At 37.2% G+C, this 26388-nt stretch overlaps 4 protein-coding genes across 7 annotated transcripts in view; 1 reads left to right on the top strand and 3 right to left on the bottom strand.

Moving 5' to 3' along the window:
* LOC126830957 (zinc finger protein 816) overlaps positions 1-26388 on the top strand; it is a 402542-nt gene that overhangs the window by 31326 nt on the left and 344828 nt on the right. The window lies entirely within an intron of this gene.
* Positions 50-7061, bottom strand: LOC126830965 (zinc finger protein 493). 2 transcript variants are annotated; one of them, XM_056102669.1, is made up of 3 exons: positions 6930-7061; positions 1274-5136; positions 50-1171 (listed from the first exon to the last, which is right to left on the bottom strand). In XM_056102669.1, exon 2 carries the CDS (start codon positions 5082-5084, stop codon positions 2988-2990), a length of 2097 nt encoding a protein of 698 aa, XP_055958644.1. In that variant the 5' UTR covers positions 5085-5136; positions 6930-7061; the 3' UTR covers positions 50-1171; positions 1274-2987. The 2 variants fall into 2 exon arrangements, with proteins under 2 accessions (XP_055958644.1, XP_055958645.1); XM_056102670.1 differs by having other exon boundaries at positions 6905-7055.
* On the bottom strand, positions 10962-15524 carry LOC130010343 (zinc finger protein 235-like). 3 transcript variants are annotated; one of them, XM_050561553.2, is made up of 2 exons: positions 15452-15524; positions 10962-13860 (listed from the first exon to the last, which is right to left on the bottom strand). In XM_050561553.2, the coding sequence occupies exon 2, from the start codon at positions 13812-13814 to the stop codon at positions 11760-11762; it is 2055 nt and encodes a 684-aa protein (XP_050417510.2). In that variant the 5' UTR covers positions 13815-13860; positions 15452-15524; the 3' UTR covers positions 10962-11759. The 3 variants fall into 3 exon arrangements, with proteins under 3 accessions (XP_050417510.2, XP_050417509.2, XP_050417512.2); XM_050561552.2 differs by having other exon boundaries at positions 15393-15509; XM_050561555.2 differs by having other exon boundaries at positions 15389-15501.
* Positions 18627-25747, bottom strand: LOC126830966 (zinc finger protein 184). The gene is made up of 3 exons (XM_056102672.1): positions 25571-25747; positions 23789-23856; positions 18627-21849 (listed from the first exon to the last, which is right to left on the bottom strand). Exons 2-3 carry the CDS (start codon positions 23815-23817, stop codon positions 20262-20264), a joined length of 1617 nt encoding a protein of 538 aa, XP_055958647.1. The 5' UTR covers positions 23818-23856; positions 25571-25747; the 3' UTR covers positions 18627-20261.

The raw sequence follows: 26388 nt of genomic DNA, 5'->3' as shown, positions 1-26388 counted from the left end.
TAAACGTACTGTGTTCAATTATTAATTGAAAAGGGAAAATACAACATACTGTGTTTCAATTATATATTTAAAGCACCAATGTATACCACTATGTAACATACTGTGTTTTAATTATCATATATATTTAAAATAATCTCCGTACAACAGCAATACAAAAATAGACTTGGGTTGAAATGAGTTGGTTTATTCACCTTCATAACGTTTCTAGTTAACAGGGGGATCATGGTGGCTAAGTGGGTAAGACGCTGGCTCGCTAGCCTTGAGGTCGGGTGTTCGATCCCTGCATTGGCCAAGAACGTTCATCCAGATTTCCCTGCGTGGTTCCCCCTTGTCAGTGATGCAGGACGGTGGGCCTGACAAGGACAGCTGTCTAGTTTCGGATGGGACAAAAAACCAAGGTCCTGTGTACACATTGGCGTGCACGTAAAATATCCCCCGACAATTGGAAATCGATAGAAGAGTAGCCTGTAGTGCCGCTGTCCGGGCAAGATTTCCATCATAGCACACTGTATGGCATATGGCCGTTTTTATTAGCCCAGTTCAGAGCAGAACAGTAGGACGTTAAACCCCATTTCATTTCATTTTAACAGACCCTTTTTATGTATCTATCAATGCCTGCTCTCTCCCTGCACAGATCTACCAGCCTGTCCAGCCTCTGCTACTCTTGTAAGGGGGCTTAGGGAGTGTCCCCCCCCCCCCCATAATATTATTAAAGGGACAATATAACACCATGTAACGTACTGAAGTTAAATTATAAATTGAATATAAATCACTTGATATACACCCAATTAATTACATTAATATGTGCTTTTAGACCCATTTATGATTCCAAAAAATAGAGCCATATGCCCTTTAAAGACACAATATACTACCATGTAACAAACTGTAGTTTAATTTTAAGTTAAAACATGGAAATAACCCCCTGTTAAAGTAGGTGACTGTTTTTCAAGTATAGGTTTAAAGGACAATTGATAACCCTCTTTATTTTAACTTCTGAGTATAAAGGAAAGAGAGAGAACTGGGGTTTAACATCCACTTTACACAAACTAGTTCATTTTAGGACTAACATGGTTCAATTTTATATCAATAATTCACTTGTGAATAGGGTTTTTTTAGCAGTGGGAGGAAACCAGAGAACGCGAAGAAAACCCAAGAGGTTAGTCTGGCGAACCTACTCCTTGTCACTGTAATTTATAAAGGACAATATACCACCATGTAATAAAATTTTAATTATTAAGTTAAAGGGACAATACAATAACCATAATATAACAACCTACTCCTTGTCACTGTAATTTATAAAGGACAATATACCACCATGTAATAAAATTTTAATTATTAAGTTAAAGGGACAATACAATAACCATAATATAACAATAGACCTACTGTAGTTTCATTATGAATTTAATGGAACAAGAACCTCTATGCAACAGTAGGCTACTAAAAGTTACATTAAGAATGTTATACAAGGTACATATAATATGACTAAATAACAATTATAGAGTATAAATATTATCAGTAAAAAGGTTCCGCAACCAGTACGAAGTATGAACTACAGACACGGCTTCAAACATTATAACAACCATATTAACTAGTTATAACCCCATCAGACCGGGTGGGGGTGGCGTCCTTACTGCACTGCTGCGATCGTATGGCGACTAGAAAATGCACAAGGTCGCCGGCAAACGTGAACACAACGCGAGTAAATGTTTCGAAAAATTACAAACTTGAAAAAAGTCGAGTTCTTACAGCTTTCCAGGCCAGATCGCATAACCTTGGCGTTTGCTTTGAACAAACGCCGTGACTCGGCGATCATTGGCGACCATAGAGACCATAGCACAATATCTGGTATTTACACCACGCTTTTTACCGTGCATATGGCGATGTTGACGCGCTCTGAGACCAATTTTCGTCGCCGTAGCAGCGCAATAATGACGCCACCCAGGTCTGACGGGGGTATAGTATACACATTATCAGTACCGCCGATAGATTTACTAACAGTATCTGATATCGGTTTTACTAATAACATTATGACAATCATATTAACTATTTAGTATAGTATACACATTATCAGTACTGGCCGATAGATTTACTAACAGTATCTGATATCAGTTTTACTAATAACATTAACAAATACCCCTATTAACTAGTTAGTATAGTATTGTAAAACCAAAATAAAAATGGTTGGAGTGCCCAAGTTTAGATTTGTCGTTGATTCCATAAAGTAGTTAGGATTGAAACATGGCGCCCGAAGGGTTTAATATGATGTTGGTACGAATTAGTACCAAATGGTTTATTTATATGAGAGTCAAGGTTTGGACTATGCCTTGGAAATGTGTCTCTCTTTTGTGGACCGAAGTGAGATTGTCCGTTGTATTAACTAGACGGTTAGGCCTGTTCACCTTCGGTTCTGTGTCAATGTTGAATGAGCGGCTTCTTATCAACCTGGTCGGCTCTGGACCGGTTTGATTCTACGTATCTCTCGTAGCTGAGAGAACAAAGATTTTTTAGCCTAGGGAATATTTTCCGTGAAAGTGGTGATTGATTCCGAGGCACTCTTAAATGTCTTCTATAGTTAGTATAGTATACACATTGTCTCCTGTTTCAATTTACTTCCTATTGACTTGGTCATTGGGAATTCCCTACAGGCCTCAGCAAAATTTGATGATAGCTGGTCTGCTGGCTGAATTTGACAGAGACTATAATCAGATAGGTCACCAAATCGCATATTTGGGGTTCATTTTTCAAAATTTTCATGGGGGAGAGCCCCCCCGGACCCCCCGTTTGGGCTCCACTGTCAGTATAAGGGGCCGCTCCGATACGGGAGCCCGGGTCAGTTCCAGGCCCCAATCCGCCCCTGATTCCCTATGGCTCACTTGGTAGAGGTGTGTGGATTCCATGCCTTAAGTCGCGGATTCGATTCCCGATACCTATCACCCTTAAAACTTTATTATCGTCAAAAATGAAACAAATCTGATTGATCACTTCTGTTAAATCTTTTCAATTTTACCTACACACGAATTTTTATGTTGTCTTAGAGACACATTATGTGCAAATTTTTTGCCGCATATTTCACAAGAGAATGGTTTATGCCCGTTATGTGTTCTCATGTGAACAGTTATGTTATACGCTTGTCGAGAACGCTTTCCACAAATTTCACACACATGCTGTTGTTCATGTTTATGTATTTTACTGTGACGGGTTAAAGCCCCATGGTCATTAAAACGTTTGGAACACATATGACACGAAAATGATCTGACGTTATTATGTGTTGTGATGTGTTTTTTCAGATTGTTATTTGTGGCGAATCTCTTTCCACATTGATCGCACTGGTAGTTTTTATCTGTTGAATGAGATTTCATATGTCTGCTCAGATGCTGATTAGTATAACCTTTGTAATCGCAGAGTTCACACGAGAAACTTTTAACTCCACTGTGAGTTTTTAGATGATGTCTTAAATGACACAAGTTTTTGTATTGCTTACCGCATATTTCACACTGTCGTTTCACCCTCACTGAATTCTTCATCACAGGAAGTTTAACAACATGATCTTTATTTGTTTCAGTCAAGATTTTGGTTTTGATATTCTTTGAATGGCATTTAGAAATGTGGGTTTTCAGTTTATTTTTCGTGTCAAAATGTTTGTCACAAACTTCACAACCAAAATCATTTGTTTGTATTTGATGTGATAGTTTGTGTCTTTTAAATGGTTTGTCTTTTTTAAATGTGTTAGTACAAACTTGTTCATCTTCTAACTCTTTAACTTCGTGCCAATCTGGATCATTATTTACATTATCATCATATTCTAATGCATCAGTATCAGAATAAGTCTGGTTTTCTACTTCTGGACTGGTCTGTCTTCCTTCTATTTCATTTCTCTTTAGCATGAAATCAGGTTCTTCTGATACCACATCGATAATTTCATCATCATTAGGACGCTCATCTTTTTCTACTTTTCCTTTAGTTAAATTTTCTTCTAATTTTACTTTAGTGGGTTCGAAACTTTCATTTTCTTCAAATACATCAAACACCATTCCAGCAGAGCCTGTCTGTATGAAAACTGAAGACATACGTAATTTGACATGTCCTTCATCTGTTTGACTCAACACATGTTTTCTCAGTTTTAATTTACCTGCAAAACGTCCGTTGCAGACTTCACATACAAAGTTGTACCTGTTATGATATTGTTTATGTTTTTTAAATGTTGTTTCTGTTTTAAATGTCTTTGAACAAACTGAACACGTAAATTCTGAACCAGAATTAGTTTGTGAAGATGGTCCTGATATCCCTTTGTCCCAATCCAGAACATTTATTTCCAGACTATTAGAAGATTCACCCCTACATTCACCTTCAACTGGAAAATCTGGGTCCTTTGAGCAGATGTCGTCCATTTTTAAAGTGTTAACTTCGTGTAAATCGGTACTGCTTTTTCCTTTGTCATTTCTAATTGTGTTGGAAATCTGATCTGAATATCTGACAAGTACTACTTCATGAGGTCCTGTTGCCATGTCAACAATACTTGCTGGATCATCAGTCGATGATGACCCTTCTACTGCTAAATTATACAACGGTTTGGTCTTTTCTTTGACAATTTTACAAGTCTGCCTGTTATAACTTGAAATTGTTAAAGGATTCTTTTTTATAGAAACATGACGCATGTACGAATCACTTAATTTATCACTTTGTACGGTTATCATGCCAACAGAATGCTGTGCATCATTAGTTGAAGAGCAATAATTGTTTTCTTCTTTCACTTTGGATATCAACATATCCTCTTCTGTCGAAAAACTGCCTGATTTTTCTCTGTTCATCAATGAAGCCAACTGTGATGATGTTAAATCTATTTTTGTAAACGACTGACACAGACTTATCACCATATAGCTACAGTTCAAAGTTTCAGAAACAATTTGATTACAATGGTCTAATATTTTATTGCTATGAAATCCATAACCAGATATTTCAGAACAATGTGACACAATTTCATTCACTGATTTAGTATGTGATTCGATCAGTTTTTCTGAAATTTTAATAATAGTGTTTAAATCTTTGTCTTTTATTCCATAATAAGATGATCCTGCTTCATCCATTTTATAATTTCTATTGTTCTTGCATAACGCTGATACCAGTACTGCAATGTTCCTGAAAAAAAAGACAGAGTTGTCTTGTCATCAGATCTGATTCTGGTAAACTTTGAAGCAATGACATGAGATCAAATTAGATCTCTCTTGTTCTTTCTTTCTTAAGAAGGGAGCCATAGTGCCTCACTAACCAGGAGATCTGAGATTTGATCTCGTTATTGCCTGAGAATATTAGTCAGAATTTTCTGCTTACTTTTCCCTTGCCAGTGTTGCAGGATGGAGGACCTAGCAAGAAACTGTGACTAGCTATTTGGATGGGGTGAAAAACCTGAGGTCCTGAAATGAAATGGGGTTTAACGTCCTACTGTTCTGCTTCGAACTGGGCTAATGACGACGGGCATACACCATACAGTGTTCTATGAGGGAAATTTTGCCAGGGATCGAATTTTGCCAGGGATCGAATACCCGCCATCCAGGCTAGCGAGCCAGCGTCTATATACCCGCTTAGCGACCATGACACACCCCCCCCCCCCCCCCGAGCTGAGGTCCTTTGTAGCCTACACGTTTGCATGCATGTAAAAGATCCCTTGACAGTTGGAATTGATGACAAGTAGGCAATAAATGCTATTGTCCTGGCAAAATTTTCCTTATAACACACTGCCTGGGATATGCCTGCCTTCATTAGCCATGTTGGTGCAGAAATGTAGAAAGCTAAACCCCATTTCATTTCTTAATAAAACTGCCAAATTGTTATCGTGGAAGTTACAAAAAAAATTAATGTAGGCCCTACATACCAGTACTACAAATATTTGCATGCCACATGCAATTACTTGTATAAGCTTAAGTTTATAAAAGAATTTAAAGTAGCTAAGTCTCTAACTCAATATCATCCAAAATCTTCAACATTGAAAACTCGATTTATTTGTCAAATTAAATCAACATTCATGTTGTGATCTTACCGGAAAAAGATGGACTTTTGATATCCAATATTTAAGACAAAATAAACATTTTACCATTGGTACACGAATCGTGTACCATAATGCTCTTCAGCCCCAGTTGTATCGAGAGACTCGAGGGCTGAGGCTAGACACATTGCACCAAATCAAACGGCGTATATAGACTGGAATAACCAGACGCTAGAAATTTGCACTCGCTTGAGACTGCTGGCTTATTTCGCCGAACATAACTGATTTGAAATTGGAGTAAAAACGGAAACCATTGAATGTAAATCAGTTTATATACATTCATACTACAGTATTATATGCGTTGCGACCCACTTTTGTCAATTTCTAGGTCCCAAATGTTAGCGATTTAGCTCCTTTAATTTTCAACAAGTTATTGAGAATTATATAAGTTCCATCGGTTTTTTTTTGTTGACATTACTGTTAATTTTGCAGGTCTTTTTTCTGGCTTCAAATGTTATATAAATTATCATTAAACATTTATTAATGACAAGCCCATAATCAACTCTGTGGGCCATGGGATGCTTCTGATTTTAAGTTTATTAGAACACGGCACCCTGATTGTTAAGTAGGCCTACCGTTGCTACATATGTTGCCAAAACTTCAAACACTCATAACATTTGAACAGAATAAAGTGATTTTACTGAAAATTTCAATATATTATTATTAATTAGGAGTCGAGGCCTATTCATTTTTTTAACATTATCATGAATGGCCAGTTTGATAATTTTTTTTTAATATAAAATATGTTGTGATAGTATCATACTAGACAGCGACAGAATGACACTGACAGTAGACGTAGTGACAGCGATTAGCAGCAGACTAGCTATCAGACAGTAGGCTAGTGTTTCCATCTTCCTCCCTTACCCAACCTTTGTCAAAAACAACTAACTTTGTGATCGATGTTGTCCACTGTGTTACAAACCCTGTCCATGGGCCGAGGTCCAAGACCTGTCAAACATTGCTGTACAAAACCATGAACCATTAGGCCTACATGAACCATTTCTAAAGAAAAAGAGCACCGACAGTCCTCAGTCAGGGGAAACAACTCCAATATCGATTCAACTGGAATCAAACCACTAAATTTTCAGGATTTGACTTTTATTTCTTTCCTAGGCTCCAACTTTTCCCTCAAAACGTTTACACAATACTTCGCGTGTATATTAATTTGATCAATAGCTATGATGCTTACCATGATTATTGATTACCGATCTTTTCTGTGAATGCTCTTGATGCTGTGATTGCTACCTGAAGTGAAATGAACCTATAAGTGGCGAGATAACTTTTGCACATAATATACTTCCAAACTGGATTATAGACTCAACAAACATTTATACGTTTAAGATATCTTTAAAGTCTCAACTTTTAAAATCTATTATTACCTTGTCTATCTTTTATACACCCAGGGGATCACATGGCTAAGTGGGTAAGGCGCTGTTTCGCTAGCCTGGAGGTCGGGTGTTCGATCCCGGCATTGGCCAAGAAAGTTCATCCAGATTTTCCGGCGTGGTTTCCCCTTGTCAGTCATGCAGGACGGAGGGCCTGACAAGGACAGCTGTCTAGTCCTTCAGATGAGACGAAAAACCGAGGTCCCGTGTATATATTGGAATGCACGTAAAAGATCCCCTGGCAGTTGGAATTCGATATAAGAGTAGGCGATAGTGCCGCTGCCCGGGCAAAATTTCCCTCATAGCACACTGTATGGTGTATGCCCGTCTTCATTAGCCCAGTATACACCCAGACTCTTTGTTCTGTGCACTTGAAAGATCTCTTGGAATTTAAGATAAGACTAGACTGTACTGCAGCTGTCCAGGCCAAATGTCCCTCACAGCACACTACACTGTATGACGCAAGCCCATCTTCATGATCCCAGTCGGTGCAGAAAAGTAGGAGGTAAAACCCAATTGCTAAAATCTGACTGAAATTTTCAGCAAAATGCCTTTACATTATGTAGTTTTTAACTATTATAGTGAGAACTGCCAGCTCTTTATCTAATCTCCCATAATGTATCTTTAAATATTTTATATATTCAGCGCTTTATAGATTATTTTATGAACACCTGGTATCACATCTTTGATAGAGAAGATGTCTTGTGGAAGGTTCACATAGCTGAGCATTTTGTTTTCATCCTGGTTTTTTAGTTTTTGAGTATTGGTTGAGAGGAGCCAAACCTCTGGTGCTCTAACCAGAGCTTTTGATACCCGTTTCCTGTTGTCAGGGGTGCGGTGTTTAGTTGTTGGGATGGGAACGAATAAATGCCATTGACGTGCACATAAAAGAACCCATGAGAGATGGAATTCAAAATTAAGAGTAAGCAATAGTAGTGCCGCTGCCTGGGCAAAATTCTCCTTAAATCACACTGCAAGGTATATACACATCTTCATTAGCCCAGTTAGTAGAGAAATGTAGGATATAAAACCCAATTTTATTTGTATTTGCTTGGTGCATTATATCTTTGTTGTTCTGTAATATTTGCTTACTAGCAGGATACCCATCTTCAATAGAAGGCTTGATCTCGCTTTAACTACGTACATCTTATCAAGGCCTTCACGTAATACCCTGCATATTTCGGCACTAATTTCGTATGGGTACATGCCCAGCTTTTGAGCCTATCAAAGTCCTCGATCTTCGTGAATACCAAGTCTCACGCTTTTAAGCTAAATGTCTACATGTGATAATCGAGTTGCAAAGGTCAAGGTTCATTCAATGTCATGGTTTCCTCTGATTGGACGCTACTGTTCACGTGTCGGTAGATAATGTAGCTATAAGTTCGGGAATTGTGAAGTAATCTAGCAACGGCCAGATGTTGTAAACCACGCAGTCATTGCTTCAGGAACATGCAGGATACCTGGCTTTGCCTGTGGCCCAAATTAGACTGGGGCCCAATTTGCCCAGGGCCCAAATTCACAGAGGGGATAATTCGCCCAGGACCCAAATTTGCCCATGGTATAAAACTTTCACGGAGTGGGGGTGGATCGCAGCAACTAAGCATGACAGGCGAACATACATACATACATACATACATACATGCACACACACCCATACACACATATAATATATACATACTTTGATTTTATTTATATAGATATATTTTGGATTGTCTGTGGTGTTCTGTGTTTTCAGTTGTGAAGTTTACATAGCTAACAAATTTGTGTTTTAATTTTGTATTGTGCCATGTAGTGTCAATTTGAACACAGTGACAAAACAAAAAGAAACAAAAGAACAGTTTAATTAGGCTGAGAAAATTTCAGCTGATCCCAACAAAGGTGATCAATAAACAAAAGAATTAAATCATCTATGAAATAATCAATAATATTGCCATATCTATGTATAAAAACATATCCACAATTGCACAAAAATGAAATATTTTTTCTTATAAATAATTTTCATGATTAAATGTCATCTTATTTCCCGAAGGGAGTCACAGTGGCTAAGTGGGTAAGAAGCTGGTTAGGTGTTTGATCCCTGCATTGGCCGAGAAAGTTCATCCAGATTTTCCGGCGTGGTTTGCCCTTGTCAGCGATGCAGGACGGAGGGCCTGACAAGGACAGCTGTCTAGTTCTTTTTGATGGTATGGAAAACCCAAGTCCTGTGTACGATTGGTGTGTACGTAAAGGATCCCTTGAAAGTTGGAATTCGATATAAGGGTAGGCCGTAGAGCCGTTGTCTGGGCAAAATTTCCCTCATAGCACACTGTATGGCGTATGCCCCTCTTCATTAGCCCAGTTCGGAGCAGAACAGTAGGACGTTAAAACCAATTTCATTTCATTTCCCATCATAACGAACGGTTGCCAGGCAACGAAACATATGACCACAGGCAATTAAGTCACAGAATTTTCCAGCAGATTTCGGAAAAATATCACTAACCTGTTCAGTTTTGATGACAAGGAAAACACCTCCACAAATAATTAATGCAAAACCTTAAATTTCAGTCAAGTTAACTCTTAACAAAAACAAGCTGACAGTGAGGCTTATGATCCCCGGACTCAATCTCACATATCATTTAAAGATACATAATATAAGATTTAGATAAAGAGCTGACCATTCTTGCAATAATAGTTCAAAAATAGATAATGCAAAATATTTAATACATGTATATTGAAAAATTTCATGCCAACTACTTTATTTTGAGCGATGTTACCACTGTTTGAAAGTTTTTAAATGAAATGAAATAGGGTTTGACGTCCTACTGTTCTGCTCCGAACTGGGCTAATGAAGATGGGCATACGCCATACAGTGTGCCAGGAGGGATATTTTGCCCGGACAGCAGCACTACAGCCTACTCTTATATCAAATTCCAACTGTCAAGGGATCTGCATCATGGAATGGGGTTTAACATTCTACTTTTTTGCGCCGGTTGGACTATTGATGTTTTGACAAGATGTAGCATAGATTGTTCATCATCATCCTGACAGTACTTGTTAATCGAGATTAAGCCTTGGTTCACCATTTTTAAATTGAATCATTAAATGGTGATCATGTTTCAATCCATTTAAATCTCCACCATCAGATTATAGACTTGTCATGTGAATAAATGTCTAAAGAATAGTTTTCTCAACATCTGAAGCCAAAATAAAGACCTGCATTAAGCAGATTTAGCTCTTAAATAACGCATCTTTAATAATAGTACATTTGGGTTTTTTTTTGTAAAGTACGGAGGACTTGAGTTTTTTGTCTCTTCCAAAAAACTATACACTGTTCCCTATCAGCACCACTGAAAAGGGGAAAACATGCTGAAAAATACTGAGGAACATTTGCGGCAAACACCAGGAGCGAATCCAAGACTTCCTGATTTGCGAGCCAGCACCTTACTCCTAGAGTCACCACGGCTCTCAAGACCTGGATGACAACAATGTACAATGTATAAAACACTTCCAAATATTCATATGACAGTAAAGATTGGTTGAAAAAAAAAAATATAACAAAACAAAAAAGTTCTTTAATACAACATAGTGTATATACTATTAGCACTGTTCGTACCTTTGAACCCTGATCGGAAGATGGGAACACGGGATCTTCAGGATGCGCCATTCATCAACAGCCATAAAGCGAGGGTAGATTATAAAGTAACTATTGCATATTCAGGTTTTCGGTTGTATGTTTTTGGGGTTTTTTTTCTTTTTTTTTTGGCCCCGCCACGCTTTACCCCTTTTGATAATTTCGCTTTCTTTCTACAGTAATTCCAACATATTTTCACTCCAGATCTCACATCTGTAGAAAGGAGGCGAAACGGTGCCACCAGTACACTGATTTGAATAATTTATACTATTATTAATCAATTTGATAAACACATACTAAGTATTAACATTTATAGAGTACTAGCAGGATACTCAACTCCTCCCGGGGCCGAAATTTGCACAGGGCCCAATTCAAAATTAACTGTTGTCATAGTAACGGTTGCAGTGTTAAGATATTTACAAATTATTTCACATAGTCTCAACCAGCCTTGCTGACTATTTCACCATGACACTGTCTTAACCAGCCTTGTTGACTATTTCACCATGACACTGTCTCAACCAGCCTTGCTGACTATTTCACCATGACACTGTCTCAACCAGCCTTGCTGACTATTTCACCATGACACTGTCTCAACCAGCCTTACTGACTATTTCACCATGACAAGATTTTTTACTACAAATATCACAACAAAATGGTTTGTGTCTGTTATGTGTTCTCATATTAACAGTTGATATACGCTTATTGAGAACGCTTTCCGCAAATTTCACACGTCTCCACCAGCCTTGTTGACCATTTCACCATGACAAGATTTTTTATGTTGTCTCAATGAAACATTATGTGCAAACTTGTTACCACAAATTTCACAGGCGAATGGTTTATGTCCGTTATGCGTTCTCATATGAACCGTTATATTATACGCTTGTCGAGATCGTTTTCCACAAATTTCACACGCGTACGGCAGCTCCTCAATATGAACTTTCCTATGACGGGCTAAATTAGTACTTAGAACAAAACTTTTTGGACACTGATCACAATGAAAGGCCCTAATACCAGTATGAGACCGAAAATGTTTGATTAAATCCCCCTTTCGGGGAAATCCCTTTCCACAATGATGACATATATATTTTTTTATCCCTGTGTGACGGATCATGTGTTTCCTCAGGTGTTCATTCGAATAACTCTTGTAATCACAGAGTTCACATGCGAATTCTTTCACTCCGCTGTGTATTTTTAGATGTCGTTCTAGATAACGCATGTCTCCGTACTGCTTCCCGCATATTTCACACTGTCTTTTAACTTTCACTGGATTCTTCCCCACATGAAGTTTAATATGTTCTTTATCTGTTTCGGAAAAGATGTGGGTTTTCAATTTATGTTTCATGTCAAAACGTTTGTCACAAACCTCACATACAAAATCCTTGGTATTGTTTTGTATTTGATGCGACAGTTTGTGTCTTTTATATGATTTGTCTTTTTTAATTGTGTTCGTACAAACTTTTTCATCATCTACCTGTTTAACCTCATCCCAATCTGGATCATTATTTACATTATCATTATATTCTAAACCATCATTATCAGATAATGCAAGGCTTCCCTCATCACTTCCATCATGATCTTCAGTCTTGTCTTCAGAATGGTTTTCTACCTCAGAACTGATCTGTCTTCTATCAGGTTCTTCTGACACCACATCAATGATTTCATCATCACTCGATGGACAATCGTCTTTTTCTACTTTTATTTTAGTTAAATTGTCTTCTAGTTTTACTTTAGTTGGTTCAAATGTTTCATTTTCTTCCAATACATTAAATGCCATTCCAGCAGAGCTTGACAACATTTCACCATTATTCATGCCAAGTTTCACCACAGAACCTGGGTTTATAAAATCTGAAGACTCGACTTGACTAAAAGAATTCTGCGTCATACGTAATTTGACATGTCCTTCATCTGTTTGACTCAACACATGTTTTCTCAGTTTTAATTTACCTGCAAAACGTCCGTTGCAGACTTCACATACAAAGTTGTACCTGTTATGATATTGTTTGTGTTTTTTAAATGTCGTTTCTGTTTTAAATGTCTTTGAACAAACTGAACACGTAAGTTCCGAACCAGAATTAGTTTGTGAAGATGGTTCTGCCATGCCAGCAATACTTGATTGATCATCATTCGATGATGAAGAATCTTCTACGGCCATATTATCAAACGGTTCGGTCTTTTCTTTAACAATGTTACATGTCTGTCTGTTATAACTTGAAATTGTTAAAGGATTCTTTTTTACAGACACACAGCGCATGTATGGATCACTTAATTTATCACTTTGTACGGTTGTCATGCCAATAGAATTCTGTGCATCGTCAGCTGAAGAGGAAATACACTTTTCTACTTTTACTTTGGATATCAACAAATCCTCTTCTGTCGAAAAATTGTCAGATTTTTCTCTGTTCATCAATGAAGCCAACTGTGATGATGTTAAATCTATTTTTGTAAACGACTGACACAGACTTATCACCATATAGCTACAGTTCAAAGTTTCAGAAACAATTTGATTACAATGGTCTAATATTTTATTGCTGTGAAATCCATAACCAGATATTTCAGAACAATGTGACACAATTTCATTCACTGATTTAGTATGTGATTCGATCAGTTTTTCTGAAATTTTAATAATAGTGTTTTTATCTTCGTCTTTTATTCCATAAAAAGATAATCCTGGTTCCAGTGGTAATTTTCTTGCTTGTGCTGTCATACTATATGTCATCCCCTGGATTTCAGGCTCCCTACCTGGTGGTATGTATAGGTCTACCGGTATTGCACCATCCATTTTATAATTTTGATTGTTCTTGCATAAAGCTGGTTCTTCTCTGTTCCTGAAAATATAGATAGAGTTTTCTTGTCATGAAACTGACAAATTTTTGTCTTGAAAGTTACAAAATAAATTAACTAGAAATATTTGCATGCCACATGGAATTTCTTGTATAATCTTTAATCATAAATAATCAAAAGAATTTAATTTTCAACAAGTTACTGAGAATAAAGTTCCATCGTTTATTATGGACATTAATGTTAATTTAGCTGGAAGACGCAGGCCATAATTTTATCTTCCACTGATATGAGAGGTTTACAAGGAAGAAAACATCTTGGAAGTTGTTAGAGGTTTTTTATATCTTCTGTGCTAGAATTTTGATCATGTTTAGTATTTTTTTCATAGATTATCATTTAAGAGTAGGGAGTCACGGTGGCTCGGTGAGTAAGACGTTAGCACGCTAACCAGGAGGTCTTGTGTTCGATCCCTGTTTTGACCGAGAAAGTACATCAGGATTTTCCAACACGAAGGGCCTGGCAAGGGACAATGTATAGTCCTTTGGATGGGATGGAAACTGAGGTGCCATGTACAAAGTTAGGGTTTGAACTGAATAGGCCTAATCATTTATTGATTAAAAGAGTTGGTGGAATTATTGCACATTATATTAAGATGCATTATGTAAAAGCTAAATCTGCCTATTGCAGGGCTTTTTTTCTGGCCCCTACGTCGACATTCAGGTGAGCAGCAGGCGCTCGAGAGCGATCACTCGCCTTAAAAAACAATGACTGTTTTAAGAGTGACGTAACTAGAACTCTAACCAGGAGCCATGGTGGCTAAGTGGGTAAGACCCTGGCTTACTAGCCTGGAAGACTCTGATTCGCTTCCAGTGTTGGCCAAGAAAGTTCATCAGGACATTTCCTCCCGTGGTTTCCCGTTGTCAGTGGTGCTGGAAGGAGTGCCTGGCAAAGTTTCCCCACATAGCACACTCTATGGTGTATGCTCCTCTTCAGCCCAGTCGCAGCAGAATGGTCGGTAGGATGTTAACCCTCCTGAATATTTTTTTTTTTTGTGGGGGGTGGGGGGGCATATAAGTTCAAGTGGAAGTTCTTTATTTTGCGGGGATTAAAGGGAAAGGGAGTCAGGCCAAACATAATCAGGGATGGGGGTTGGCGCGAATGGTTAGCATGTGCGCGCTGTATCATAAGGTCTGTCATTGAGTCAACTGGCGCAGTTTCAAATCCCCGGTTGTACTTGACAAGGAGTAGGGTCACCTGTCCAACCTCGTGAGTTTTCTCTGGGTCCTCTCGTTTCCTCCCACTGCTAAAGACCCCTATTGAATAAAATTAAACCATATGTTAGTCTCGAAATGACCTAGTTTGTGTCGAGTGGACGTTAAACCCCATTTCTCTCTCCAAACATAATCGTCGATTTTACACTTATTTTCCTCGTACGACTGTTTGATGCCAATGTTGCCAGACAAGGTTAGGGTGACGGGTGGACTGCAGTGCCAGAACAATGACGCTGACAGAGATTATAGCTATTACTGTACTACGTGTTTCCATCTACTTTATCAAACCTTGCTCATATACAACTAACTTTGTGATAGATGTTGACCACTGGGTTACAAACCCTGTACAATAGCTGCTGCTCAATACCTGTCAAATATTGCTGTACAAAACCATGAAACATTTCTAAAGAAAAAGAGCACATGTAGTCACCAAAATCAGGGGAAACAACTCCAGCATCGCTTCAAATGGGATCAGACCACCACATTTTCAGGAATTGACTTCTATTTCTTGGCTTGGCTCAAACCTTTCACCAAAAACGTTTATACAAGAGTTTCGCGTTTGTATTAATTAGATCAATAGCTATGATGCTTACCATGATTATTGATTACCGATCTTTTCTGTGAATGTGCATGAGGCTGTGATTGCTTCCTCAAGTGAAAACTTTAAGCAGGGCTGGATTAAACTTGTGGAGGATTTAAGAGTAAAGTGTAGGGTCCAGTGAGTCATGAAGCCCCTTGAACGTTTTTAAAAAAATAGATTTGATTTGGTGCATTCTGGGGTATATACTGGGCGAGTAACACAAGTTAAATAATTTAGAAATAATTAACACTTTTGGGGTTTTACAACACAAGATGTAAACTTCAATCAAGGTAACAGTTGAACATTAAACCCCATTCCATTTCATTTCAATTAAAGTATACATGTAATTCCAAGCCAGTCCTTTTTAAAGACAAATGGTCACTAATGTAACTTACATTTGCTAAAAAAAACTGGCTTGGTTATCTAATGGAACTTTTGATCTTGCGCTCAACTCAAAGTGCAGGGGGACCGGACATTTGTCACAGTTTGCCTTCCTGAGATTCGGTACTGACTGTAAGTAGGGAGATGACTTTGGGACATGGTTCCTGTAATGCAAGTAGATTTCCAAACTGGATTAAAGACTCAACAAACATTTCTATGTTTAAGATATCTTTGAAGTCTGAACTTTTAAAATCTGTTATTACCTTGTTTATCTTTTATACACCCAGACTCTTTGTTCTATGATGGACGATAAACCGAGGTCATGTGTATACTTTGGCGTGCACTTAAAATATCTGTAGATAACTGGATTTCAATATAAGAGTAGGCTGTAAGTGCCGATGCCTGGGCAAAATTTCCCTTATGGCACACTGTAAGGTGCAAGCCCATTTTCATTAGTCCAGTCAGTGCAGAAAAGTGGGACATTAAACCCCATTTCATTTCATTTTTATTCTATGTAGAACATCCCTTGAATTTCAATTGTATTATGTGTTGTGTTTGATATATTATTTTTTTAAAATTTTACCGTAGAGAATACTCCTGAGGAGAGGAGTTCACTAGTCCGCCGCTATAAGAAATACTATAAATATGGGTATCAAAAAACCCAATCCGAACACTGACCCTAAAAATAGATATCGGTGGACTAATGAACTCGCGTACTAGTGCACCTTAACCCTAACCCAACCCCTACTAATAGATATCTGTGTACTAATGAACCCGCGGACTAGTGAGCATTCACCCTACTGAGCAACTCTGTAGTTGGATATTCGGCGCTTTATATAAATACAATGTAGATTATTTTGTTAACACCTGGTACCACTTCTCACATCTGTGATAGAGATGATTTTTTGTAGGAGGTTCACAAAGCGGACCATTTTTTTTTCATCCTGTTTTTTTTTTAGTATTCGTTGGGAGAAGTCAATCCTGTGGCTCACTAACCAGAAGATCCAGCTTTCGATACCTGTTTTCTCTTGTCAGTGGGGTAGTGTTTAGTTTTTCGGGTGGGACAAAAAAACAATGAGGGCGCGTGTAAACATTAGAGGAACTTGTATTAATATTATTAGTCTGAAGGCTCAGTGCGGGGGGGGGGGGGGGGTAATTAGTCCGCCGTTGGGGCGTTTTCGAGATATTCGGGGTCAAAGGTCAATTGCACTGAAAGTGGATACGCAGCCATTCTTGTATCATTAAAACAAGCTGAAAGTGATCGAAAGTAACCACCCTTTCAATAAAAATGTAAATTTGCTAAATTCACCTTTTGTGACCCCGAAGGTCAAAAGATCAAATTTTCCGTTTTTGCACTAGGAAGATTTAAAGCAATAAATGTTAGAGTAAAATATAAAAACTAAAGTCAAACCTGTTCTAATTAATAATAGGAACATTTAAAATTTATCTTTAGGTGGTCTTAGCACCAAACTTTTACTTTGGAACGTCGAAAAAGATCTCGCATAACAGAACCAAAACACTTCGAAACCTGTTTAACAAATACGTAAAAACTGTCAAATCAAAATCTATCCGATTTAGTTTCACAGCGATTGTTATACATAATGAAACTAGTTGTCTGAAAAAACAATTAAATAGTTTCATGGCTGGACTCCAGCCTGCAGACCGCGTCACGAAGCCTATATTATTATACCAAACTTTTCCCCGGTAACATTTACCAATACATTTATATACCGTGAGCTATGATGTACAATGCATCCGTTGGTTTTATCTGTGTCCATGTTCCGGCGAAATTCGTGAAAACTCATAAACAAATTTGCAAACTTTTAATCACGTCGTCAGATACGTGTTTTCCGGTCACATATTAACATCGGTTTTCTCAGATTGGGATTGGAGTCCAATCATGAAACTATTCAATTGATTTTTAGACAAATGATTTCATTATGTATAACAATTGTTGTTAAACTAAATCGGTGAGATTTCGATTTGACTGCCATGGTGAACTACCGGTACCTCTGATTGGTGATGTGCCGTGTGCTAATGAATACGGGCATACGCTATGAAGCATGGTATGAGAGACAATTTGTCTGGAAAACTGTGTTACGGCTTTTTCTTATTTAGAATTCCAAGTGTCAAGGGTTCTTATAATATATGCACGCAATGAGCACACAGGACCTTGGTTTTTCATTCCTTCCGAAAAACTAATGACTGTTCATTATGAGGCATTCTGTCCTACGTACACAACTGACAAGGGGAAACCATGCCGGAATGTCCTGGGGAATTTTCTCGGCCAACAACGGGAGCGAACCTGACCCACAGCGGCTCCCAAGACATGGATGAGAATGGGGTTTAACGTCCACTCGACACAAACTAGGTCATTTCAGGACTAACATATGGTTGCGTGTAGGGCTTTTTTAGCAGTGGGAGGAAACCCGAGGATCTGGAGAAAACCCACAAGGTAGGACAGGCAACCCTACTCCTGGTGACATACAACCAGGGAATTCAAACTACATCATTTGACAGACCTTATGATTCAACATGCATGGGCTAACCATTCACGTAAAGATTGCTTGAAAAAAAAAAGTAACAAAACAAAAAATTTCTTTAATACAACATAATGTATATAATACTACCGGTACTACTACTAGCACTGATCTGAATAATACCATTATTAAAGATGAATTACGTATAAGATTAGATAAAGAGCTGACAGTTCTCACTATAATATTTAAAATCTAAATAATGAAAAGGGAATATCTTGAAAATTCCAGTCAAATTACTTCATTCTGAGCGATGTTAAGGCTGTTTGGAGAATAGCGGAGTCTCAATTGAATTGCTACCATTACGATAGTAAAGAAAGTCTCCAGTATCCATTTATTATTTAAATCATTAACCGCAATTCCTTATGAATCCAAACAGCTTTTCATGATTAACCGTAAAAATGGATAATCAAGACTTTGTTTATTATCGTAACAATGGTAACAATGAAAACCGAGGCTACAATGTTTTTAAAATTCGGTTTTCTCGGCTGAGACTGAAGTAATTTGACTGAAATTTTCAGAATATTCTCTTTACGGTATCTATTTTTTAACTATTATAGCGAGAACTGTCAGCTCTTTATCTAATCTCCCATAATGTCCTTTAAATTTTTTTAAATGCCCAAAAGAAAGTGGGAATATGACACTTTGCGGTTTTTAAAAAGGCCATATTTTGGTGTCACCTATATTTGCGATCTTCAAAATCCTATAATATTTGTTTGCAATTGGGGTGAGACATCCTCTGGGGATTGTCCTTTTAATTGTCTACCACTAAATTGTTTTTGTTTTCTCATATTTTTATTGATATTTTGATTACACATCCTGCAGAAATTTTTAAACGTCAGTAGAAATAACTAAAGTCATTGTTTACAGGCCTGAAAATTTGCTGAATCTATCTGAAGCTTATTATCTTAGTACCATATGCTGCACAAATAGCAAGCTGAAGATGGTAGAGTTGCTATAAATATCACATACAGTCTAGAAAATTTGCTGAATCTTAGTACCATATGCTGCAAAAGCAAATAGCAAGAGTTACTATACTCCAACTTGGAAAATAAATAGGTGGTGAAGGGGATAAGGTTGCTATACTCTAACTTGGTAAATAAAGAAACAAAACCAGAGAGGATGCCCCAGGAGATATCTGATCATGAAACGGTTTTCCTGGAAGTACAGAAATTTGACCCATGTTTAGAAATTTCTCGGATTAAGTGGGAATTTTTGTGTGAGATCAAACTAAATTCAAATTAACTATCGTCATAGTAACTGTTGCAGTTATGATGAATACAAATTATTTCACATCGTCTCCACCAGCCTTGCTGACTATTTCACAATGACAAGGTCTCCACCAGCCTTGCTAACTATTTCACCATGACAAGGTTTTTATGTTGTTTCAACATGCCAAGGGCTCAACCAGCCTTGCTGACTATTTCATCGTGACAAGATTTTTTTACCACAAATATCAAAAAAGCATGGTTTATGTTCATGATGTTTTATCATATGAACAGTTATATCATATGTCTGTCAAGAGTGTAATTTATGTTTATGTCTATCCCTAATATTATGTTACGATGTGTAATATTCACATGTCACAATGGTACATTACCACAAAGTCCACAAGAGAATGGTTTATGACAAGTATGTGTTCTTGTGTATATAGTTATATTATACACTTTCTACAAATTTCACACGTCTCCACCAGCTTTGTTGACCATTTCACCATGACAAGATTTTTTATGTTGTCTCAATGAAACATTATGTGCAAACTTGTTACCACAAAGTTCACAAGAGAACGGTTTATGACCATTATGTGTTCTCATATGAACCGTTATATTATACGCTTGACGAGAACGTTTCCCACAAATTTCACATGCGTATGGCATCTCCACAATATGAACCTTTCTATGACGGGCTAAATAGTTACTTTGAACAAAACTTTTCGGACACTGATCGCACTTAAAGGCCCTAATACCAGTATGAGATCGAAGATGTTTGATTAATTCTCCATTTCTGGGAAATCGCTTTCCACAATGATGACATATGTATTTTTTTATCCCTGTGTGACGGATCATATGTTTCGACAGGTGTTCATTCGAATAACCCTTGTAATCACAGAGTTCACATGCAAATTCTTTCACTCCGCTGTGGATTTTTAGATGTCGTTCTAGATAACGCATGTCTCCGTATTGCTTACCGCATATTTCACACTGTCTTTTAACTTTCACTGAATTCTTTGCCACATGAAGTTTAAAATGATCTTTATCTGTTTCGGACAAGATGTGGGTTTTCAGTTTATGTTTCATGTCAAAACGTTCATCACAAACCTCACATACATAATCTTTGGTATTGTTTTGTATTTGATGCGACAGTCTGTGTCTTTTATACGATTTCTTATTGTTAAACGTCTTGGTACAAACTGAACATGTAAACTCTGAATCATTTTCATCTTCTACTTGTTTTTCCGCGTCCCAATCAGGATCATCATCTACATTATCATCATATTCTAAAGCATCACTATCAGACAATTCAAAGCTACTTTCACTTTCCTCATCTCTATTTTCATGATCTTCAGTCTTGTCTTCAGAATGGTTTTCCACTTCTGAACTGATCTGTCTTCCTTCTATTTCATTTCTCTCCATCATTAAATGAGGTTCTTCGGACACCACATCAATGATTTCATCCTCACTTGATGGACAATGATCTTTTTCTACTTTTACTTTAGTTAAATTGTCTTCTACTTTTACTTTAGCTACATTCTGGTCTACTTTTACTTCAGTTACATTTTTTTCTACTTTTATTTTAGTTGGTTCAATTATTACATTTTGTTCACATACATCAAATGCCATTCTAGCAGAATTCCTGCCAAGTTCCACCACAGAACCAGGGTTTATTAAAACCGATGGATTTGCTGCAGAAGTCTTGACATGCCTTTTAGCAGGTTTAGGTTTTCTTCCTCTCTTAGGAATATTATCTATGTCTCTTGATGAAGACGATGACATGTCTGATTCTATATTAAACGCCTGACACATGTTTATAACAGTGTAGCTACTATTTAAAGTATCTGACACCATCTGATTACAAGTATCTAAGATTTTCATGCAGTGAAATTCACAACCACTGCATATCTTAGAACAATTAGAGACAATGTCATTAATTGATTTGGTTTGTGACTCGATCAGTCTTTCAGAAATTTCAATAATAGTATTTAGTTTGGTCAGGTGTGTTCTGTATATAGGTGTCACATTCTGTAAACTTGAAGTATCGTTGGGTGTTCTGAAATTAAATTTGTAAAAAAAATCACAAATTTAACCATGTTACAAGGATAGTTTTATGGTCAAGTTACCCTGTAACAACATTTAATCTCATTAAATAAATACGTAAATACGACTGTATGGGTGTAAATACGACTGTATGAGCGTACTATCGACGATAAATCTAGCATGATGTCATAACAAATATCAAATTCTGCCAATTGATGTACAAGTTTAATGTCCATCATACTTGAATTCACAGAGCCTTGGGGCTTTTTTCGAAGAATGTTACCCTCAAGAGAAAGAGAGAGCTAGAGAGAGAGGGAGAGAGAGAGAGAGAGAGAGAGGTGGGGTTTAAGTCCACTGGACACAAACTAGGTCATTTTGGGACTAAAATAGGGTTCAATTTTATTTCAATAATTCGCTTGCGCGTAGCGGTCTTAGCACTGGCAGGAAACTGGAGCACCTGGAGAAAACCCATGAGGTTGGACTGGTGACCCTACTATGCTTGTCATGTACAAGCGGGGAATATCGAAACCACACCACTTGACCGATTGAGAGACTTTATGATGCAACACGCACATGTTAACCATTCAGCCCCAACCCCTCGCCCGCCCCAAGAACAATATCATCAAGATGAGTAGGGTTGGGGAACAGTTTCTGGTGCAAACAGTATTTTTACTCATTTAAAAATTTTTTTAATATTTTAATCAAAGAATAACACAACTATTGTTGTTTATTTTTGTAAGGCTCCTAGATATTTAAAGATATATTGCCACGTACAAACTGGGTGATTTAATGGTATATATGGACTAAAAAAATATTCAAACTAATTAATTTGTCATAATTTTGCTTCAAATACTTCTCAAACATTGTAATTGCGAAGGAATGCCCTGCTATAAAAATTTGATCAAACCAGGTCATGTTTACGTCACGTGACTTACCTCTCTTGGAAGTCAGAGTAGAATTCATTGCATACATAAGACGATGTTGTCTTTAATCGCTTACTATTTATTACAAATATCGAATCCTAATTAAATTCTCAGATTATCCACTACCCGCGTCTTTTTCCATTATTTTTATCTCAGAAAGTGTTGTACATCTAACTCTTCATAAAGTTTATCAACTTGTACATCAAGCGCTCAATGTTTGCGTGTGACCTTTGAGATCACGCGTGCAGAAATTCCTAATCATTGGGCTGTCGATTAGGGGAACCCTTACATTTTTGTCCTGTATACGCTCCATGAGTGTTTTTCGGGGAATCCAGTATTTTTCTAGTAAGATTGGATATCTCTACTTTCCTTATACCAAAACTGCCATACTTTTATTGGAAATAAATACCCGATAAATACTTTTATGGGAACCCATCTTTAATTGGTTTAACCATGGGCCTTATAATACATTAAGGAAAATGAAATGTCAATGGTGGTCAAGTCAACCCACTTTACCTGATCGATATACCAGAATTTAGTGATATTAAAGATACATTATGTAAGATTTAGATAAAGAGCTAGCCATTCGTGCTATAATAGTTCGAAAATAGATAATGTAAAATGAATAATTTGAAAATTTCATTCAAATTACTCTATTGCGAGCAAAAATATTAGCATTTGAAGGTTTGACAAGACGTGTGGCATAATTTCAACCACCGTACTGGTTGTTCAAAGCTAAGTCTCGTTCCTCCATTTTTAGCTTAAATCAAAATATGGCTGAACTGTTCTAATCTATTTTATATCGGAGAAATCCGATGCCATCTAGAGTTGATTATGGCCTGGATAAGTTAATTAATGTCTAATAATTTAGAAAACATTTCAGGCCTAAAGAAAGACCTGCAATAGGCAGATTTAGCTCTTGCATAATGTATGTTTAATAAGATTTAAGAAATTACATTGCTTTGAAAGATTTACAATTTCTGGAATCCAGTTTTACATTACAATCTATACAAAGATATTTGTACTGACCGATTTGAATGTGGTGAAGACTTCTTCATTTTGTTGGTTCTATCTACAGACAGAAGTTCTCATAATCTCTAAAAAAAAATGCAATTTCAAAGGATAAACACAATTAAATAGACATGTATTTTTTTTTCCTTTATGTAGACAAGCCTGAGAGACAGTCATGAATGGACTGGTCATGAATGGAATGGGATTTAACATCCTACTTTTCTACACCAACCAGAGAGAGACAAATGGGGTTTAATGTCCACTCAACACAAACTAGGTAATTTCGGGACTAACATATGGTTCAATTTTATTTCCATAATTCGCTTGCGCATAGGGGTCTTTAGCAGTGGGAGTTAACCGGAGGACCCGGAGAAAACCCACGAGGATGAACAGGCAACCCTATTCCTTTTCACCTACAACCGGGGAATCGAAACCACGCCAGTTGACTCAATGACAGACTTTATGATACAGCGCGTTCATGCTAACCATTCAGCCATCCAACCCCCCTACACCAACCAGACTAATGAAGACGAGTTAACATGTCATGCTAGCTACGAGAACGTAGCTAAAAACGTTGAGATATACTGATGTGTTTGTTTTTAGCTATGATTGGCAGCCTTCAGTTTGACGTGGCAAACTCCTTTAGTACACGCCCTTTTTACCATATCCTGAGGTCTGCAATTTATTATCAGGTCCAAAATTGCCTTTTTGATTGGCTGTTATAAAAGCCTAATTTAGCCCCGCCTTCAAAATGACATATTATACGGTCTATATGCTGTTTAAAAAGATGGCGGTCTTAGTAACGGCTTAACGCCTTGATTTTAAATACAACGATTTGTACCCGTTTCAGGTAGGATTATATGCTTAACTGTAGTTGGGTGTTGTAGAAATATTATAAATAACAATAATCAATCGTTGTTTTGATTAAAACTATTGTCAATTTTGTTTAAAAATGCTGGGTGTGAATCGCTCCCGGAGCTGCAACGTTATAGGTCATGGCCTCAGTTCTTAACTCGAAACACGGAGGGTTGAGAGATTAAGGTTTGTTATCTAATGTCATGCATGCTCGCTCCTTTACGAATGGTCTCGGATCAGATGATGTCTTCTCACCGTTCCTATTAAACTGCAATATGAAAATACCACTCTACCCCCCACCTCTGTTCTAAGGTTATTTTGGAATCCTTAACCTCTATTTTTCACCGCCACATCTGACACAAATTTACAATAATTCAACACTTCTTAAAATAGAATTTTGTGTTTAAAATAACATGTGATCTGCGCATGTTCGACCAGTTCAAACATGTTTGTTTTATGTTTTTTAATAAAATTCTACTTGAAAATAGTGTTGAATTATTATAAATTTGTGCCAGATGTGGCAAGAAATAATTGCTTTTGATGATCAAAGAAGATTAATTCACAGTGAAATATTGAAGGTTAGGGTTCCAAAATAGCTGTAGAACAGATTTGGGGGGGGGGGGGCAGTATTTTCATATTGCAGTTCAATAGGGTCGAACAGTAACGTTGAGAGGACATCTTACAATTTTTCATGTAGCTGAGCAGGGGTTGGGGACCCCTCCAGACACCACACCTTGATCCGCCACTGCTAATAGATTAGTAGGGGTTAGGTTATAATTTCCCTATTTGGATTATAGTTATCAAAGTGAATGAGATAGATGTTCATGTCACAAAAGCCTCTGTTGAAATATCGTTAATGAAAAAAGGGAGTCGGATCAAACATAATCGCCCAAACTCAGTCGCAAACCTATTCGCGCGGTACAGCATAATTCATTCTTTCTTTACCTGTCAAACTGCGATGACAACGCCAATAGACCGATCAGTGTAAATAACGCGTGGGAATCCTAAGTTGCCGTCTGACATCCAGGGGATGTCAAAATAAAATATAAATCTGGTTTGATGTCCCAGACTGACATGCAGAGCTTGAGGCAGGCAGTATTTTATTATAAAATTAATACAATTCTCCCGATATATGAAGGGGAGATAACTAGAACTAAATTTTGAAGGATATTGTTTAGTTTCGTATTTATAGATTGGCTGCTAAATTTGTTGAAGATGATCTATAATTACAGAGATAGTAAATTATGGTATTTTTTGTGAAATTAGAACTCTATTATATTGCATTATAACTGCACGACATAAATCGAGGAAATGCGGTTTCTGTCATACGGCTCAAATAAACTTATAATAAATACAGTAGCGCACAAGCAAACTTTCTCTGTATTACTGAACAGCCATATTTGTCTTAAAACTGAAAAATTAAAGGAGCTAAACCTCTAACACAATATTCCATAAAACCCAATATTGGTTCATTTCAATAAATATTGATGTTGTTATCTGGCTGTGAAAACGTAGGATCCTAATATGAACATTTTAAGATCAGTATACGAGTTGTATATTTTTATATTAGTAGTAATGAACACAGAAAAACACAAGACAATACAGGAGTCATTAGTAATAGTTTATTCACCAATGACAAAATAATTTAAAAAATCACGTAGAATGGACTAAGTCGGCGTAAGCGACTGTAATTCAATACACCCATTAATCTACAAACCAGGCCCGTAGCCAGCGGGGGCCAAGGGGGGGGGGGGCAATGCCCC

The sequence above is a fragment of the Patella vulgata genome, chromosome 8 (assembly GCF_932274485.2).
Source record: "Patella vulgata chromosome 8, xgPatVulg1.2, whole genome shotgun sequence".
In the NCBI taxonomy this organism is placed as follows: Eukaryota; Metazoa; Mollusca; class Gastropoda; family Patellidae; genus Patella; species Patella vulgata.
Note: the sequence above shows the minus strand (reverse complement) of the source record. Positions and strands in the feature narration are given on the sequence as shown.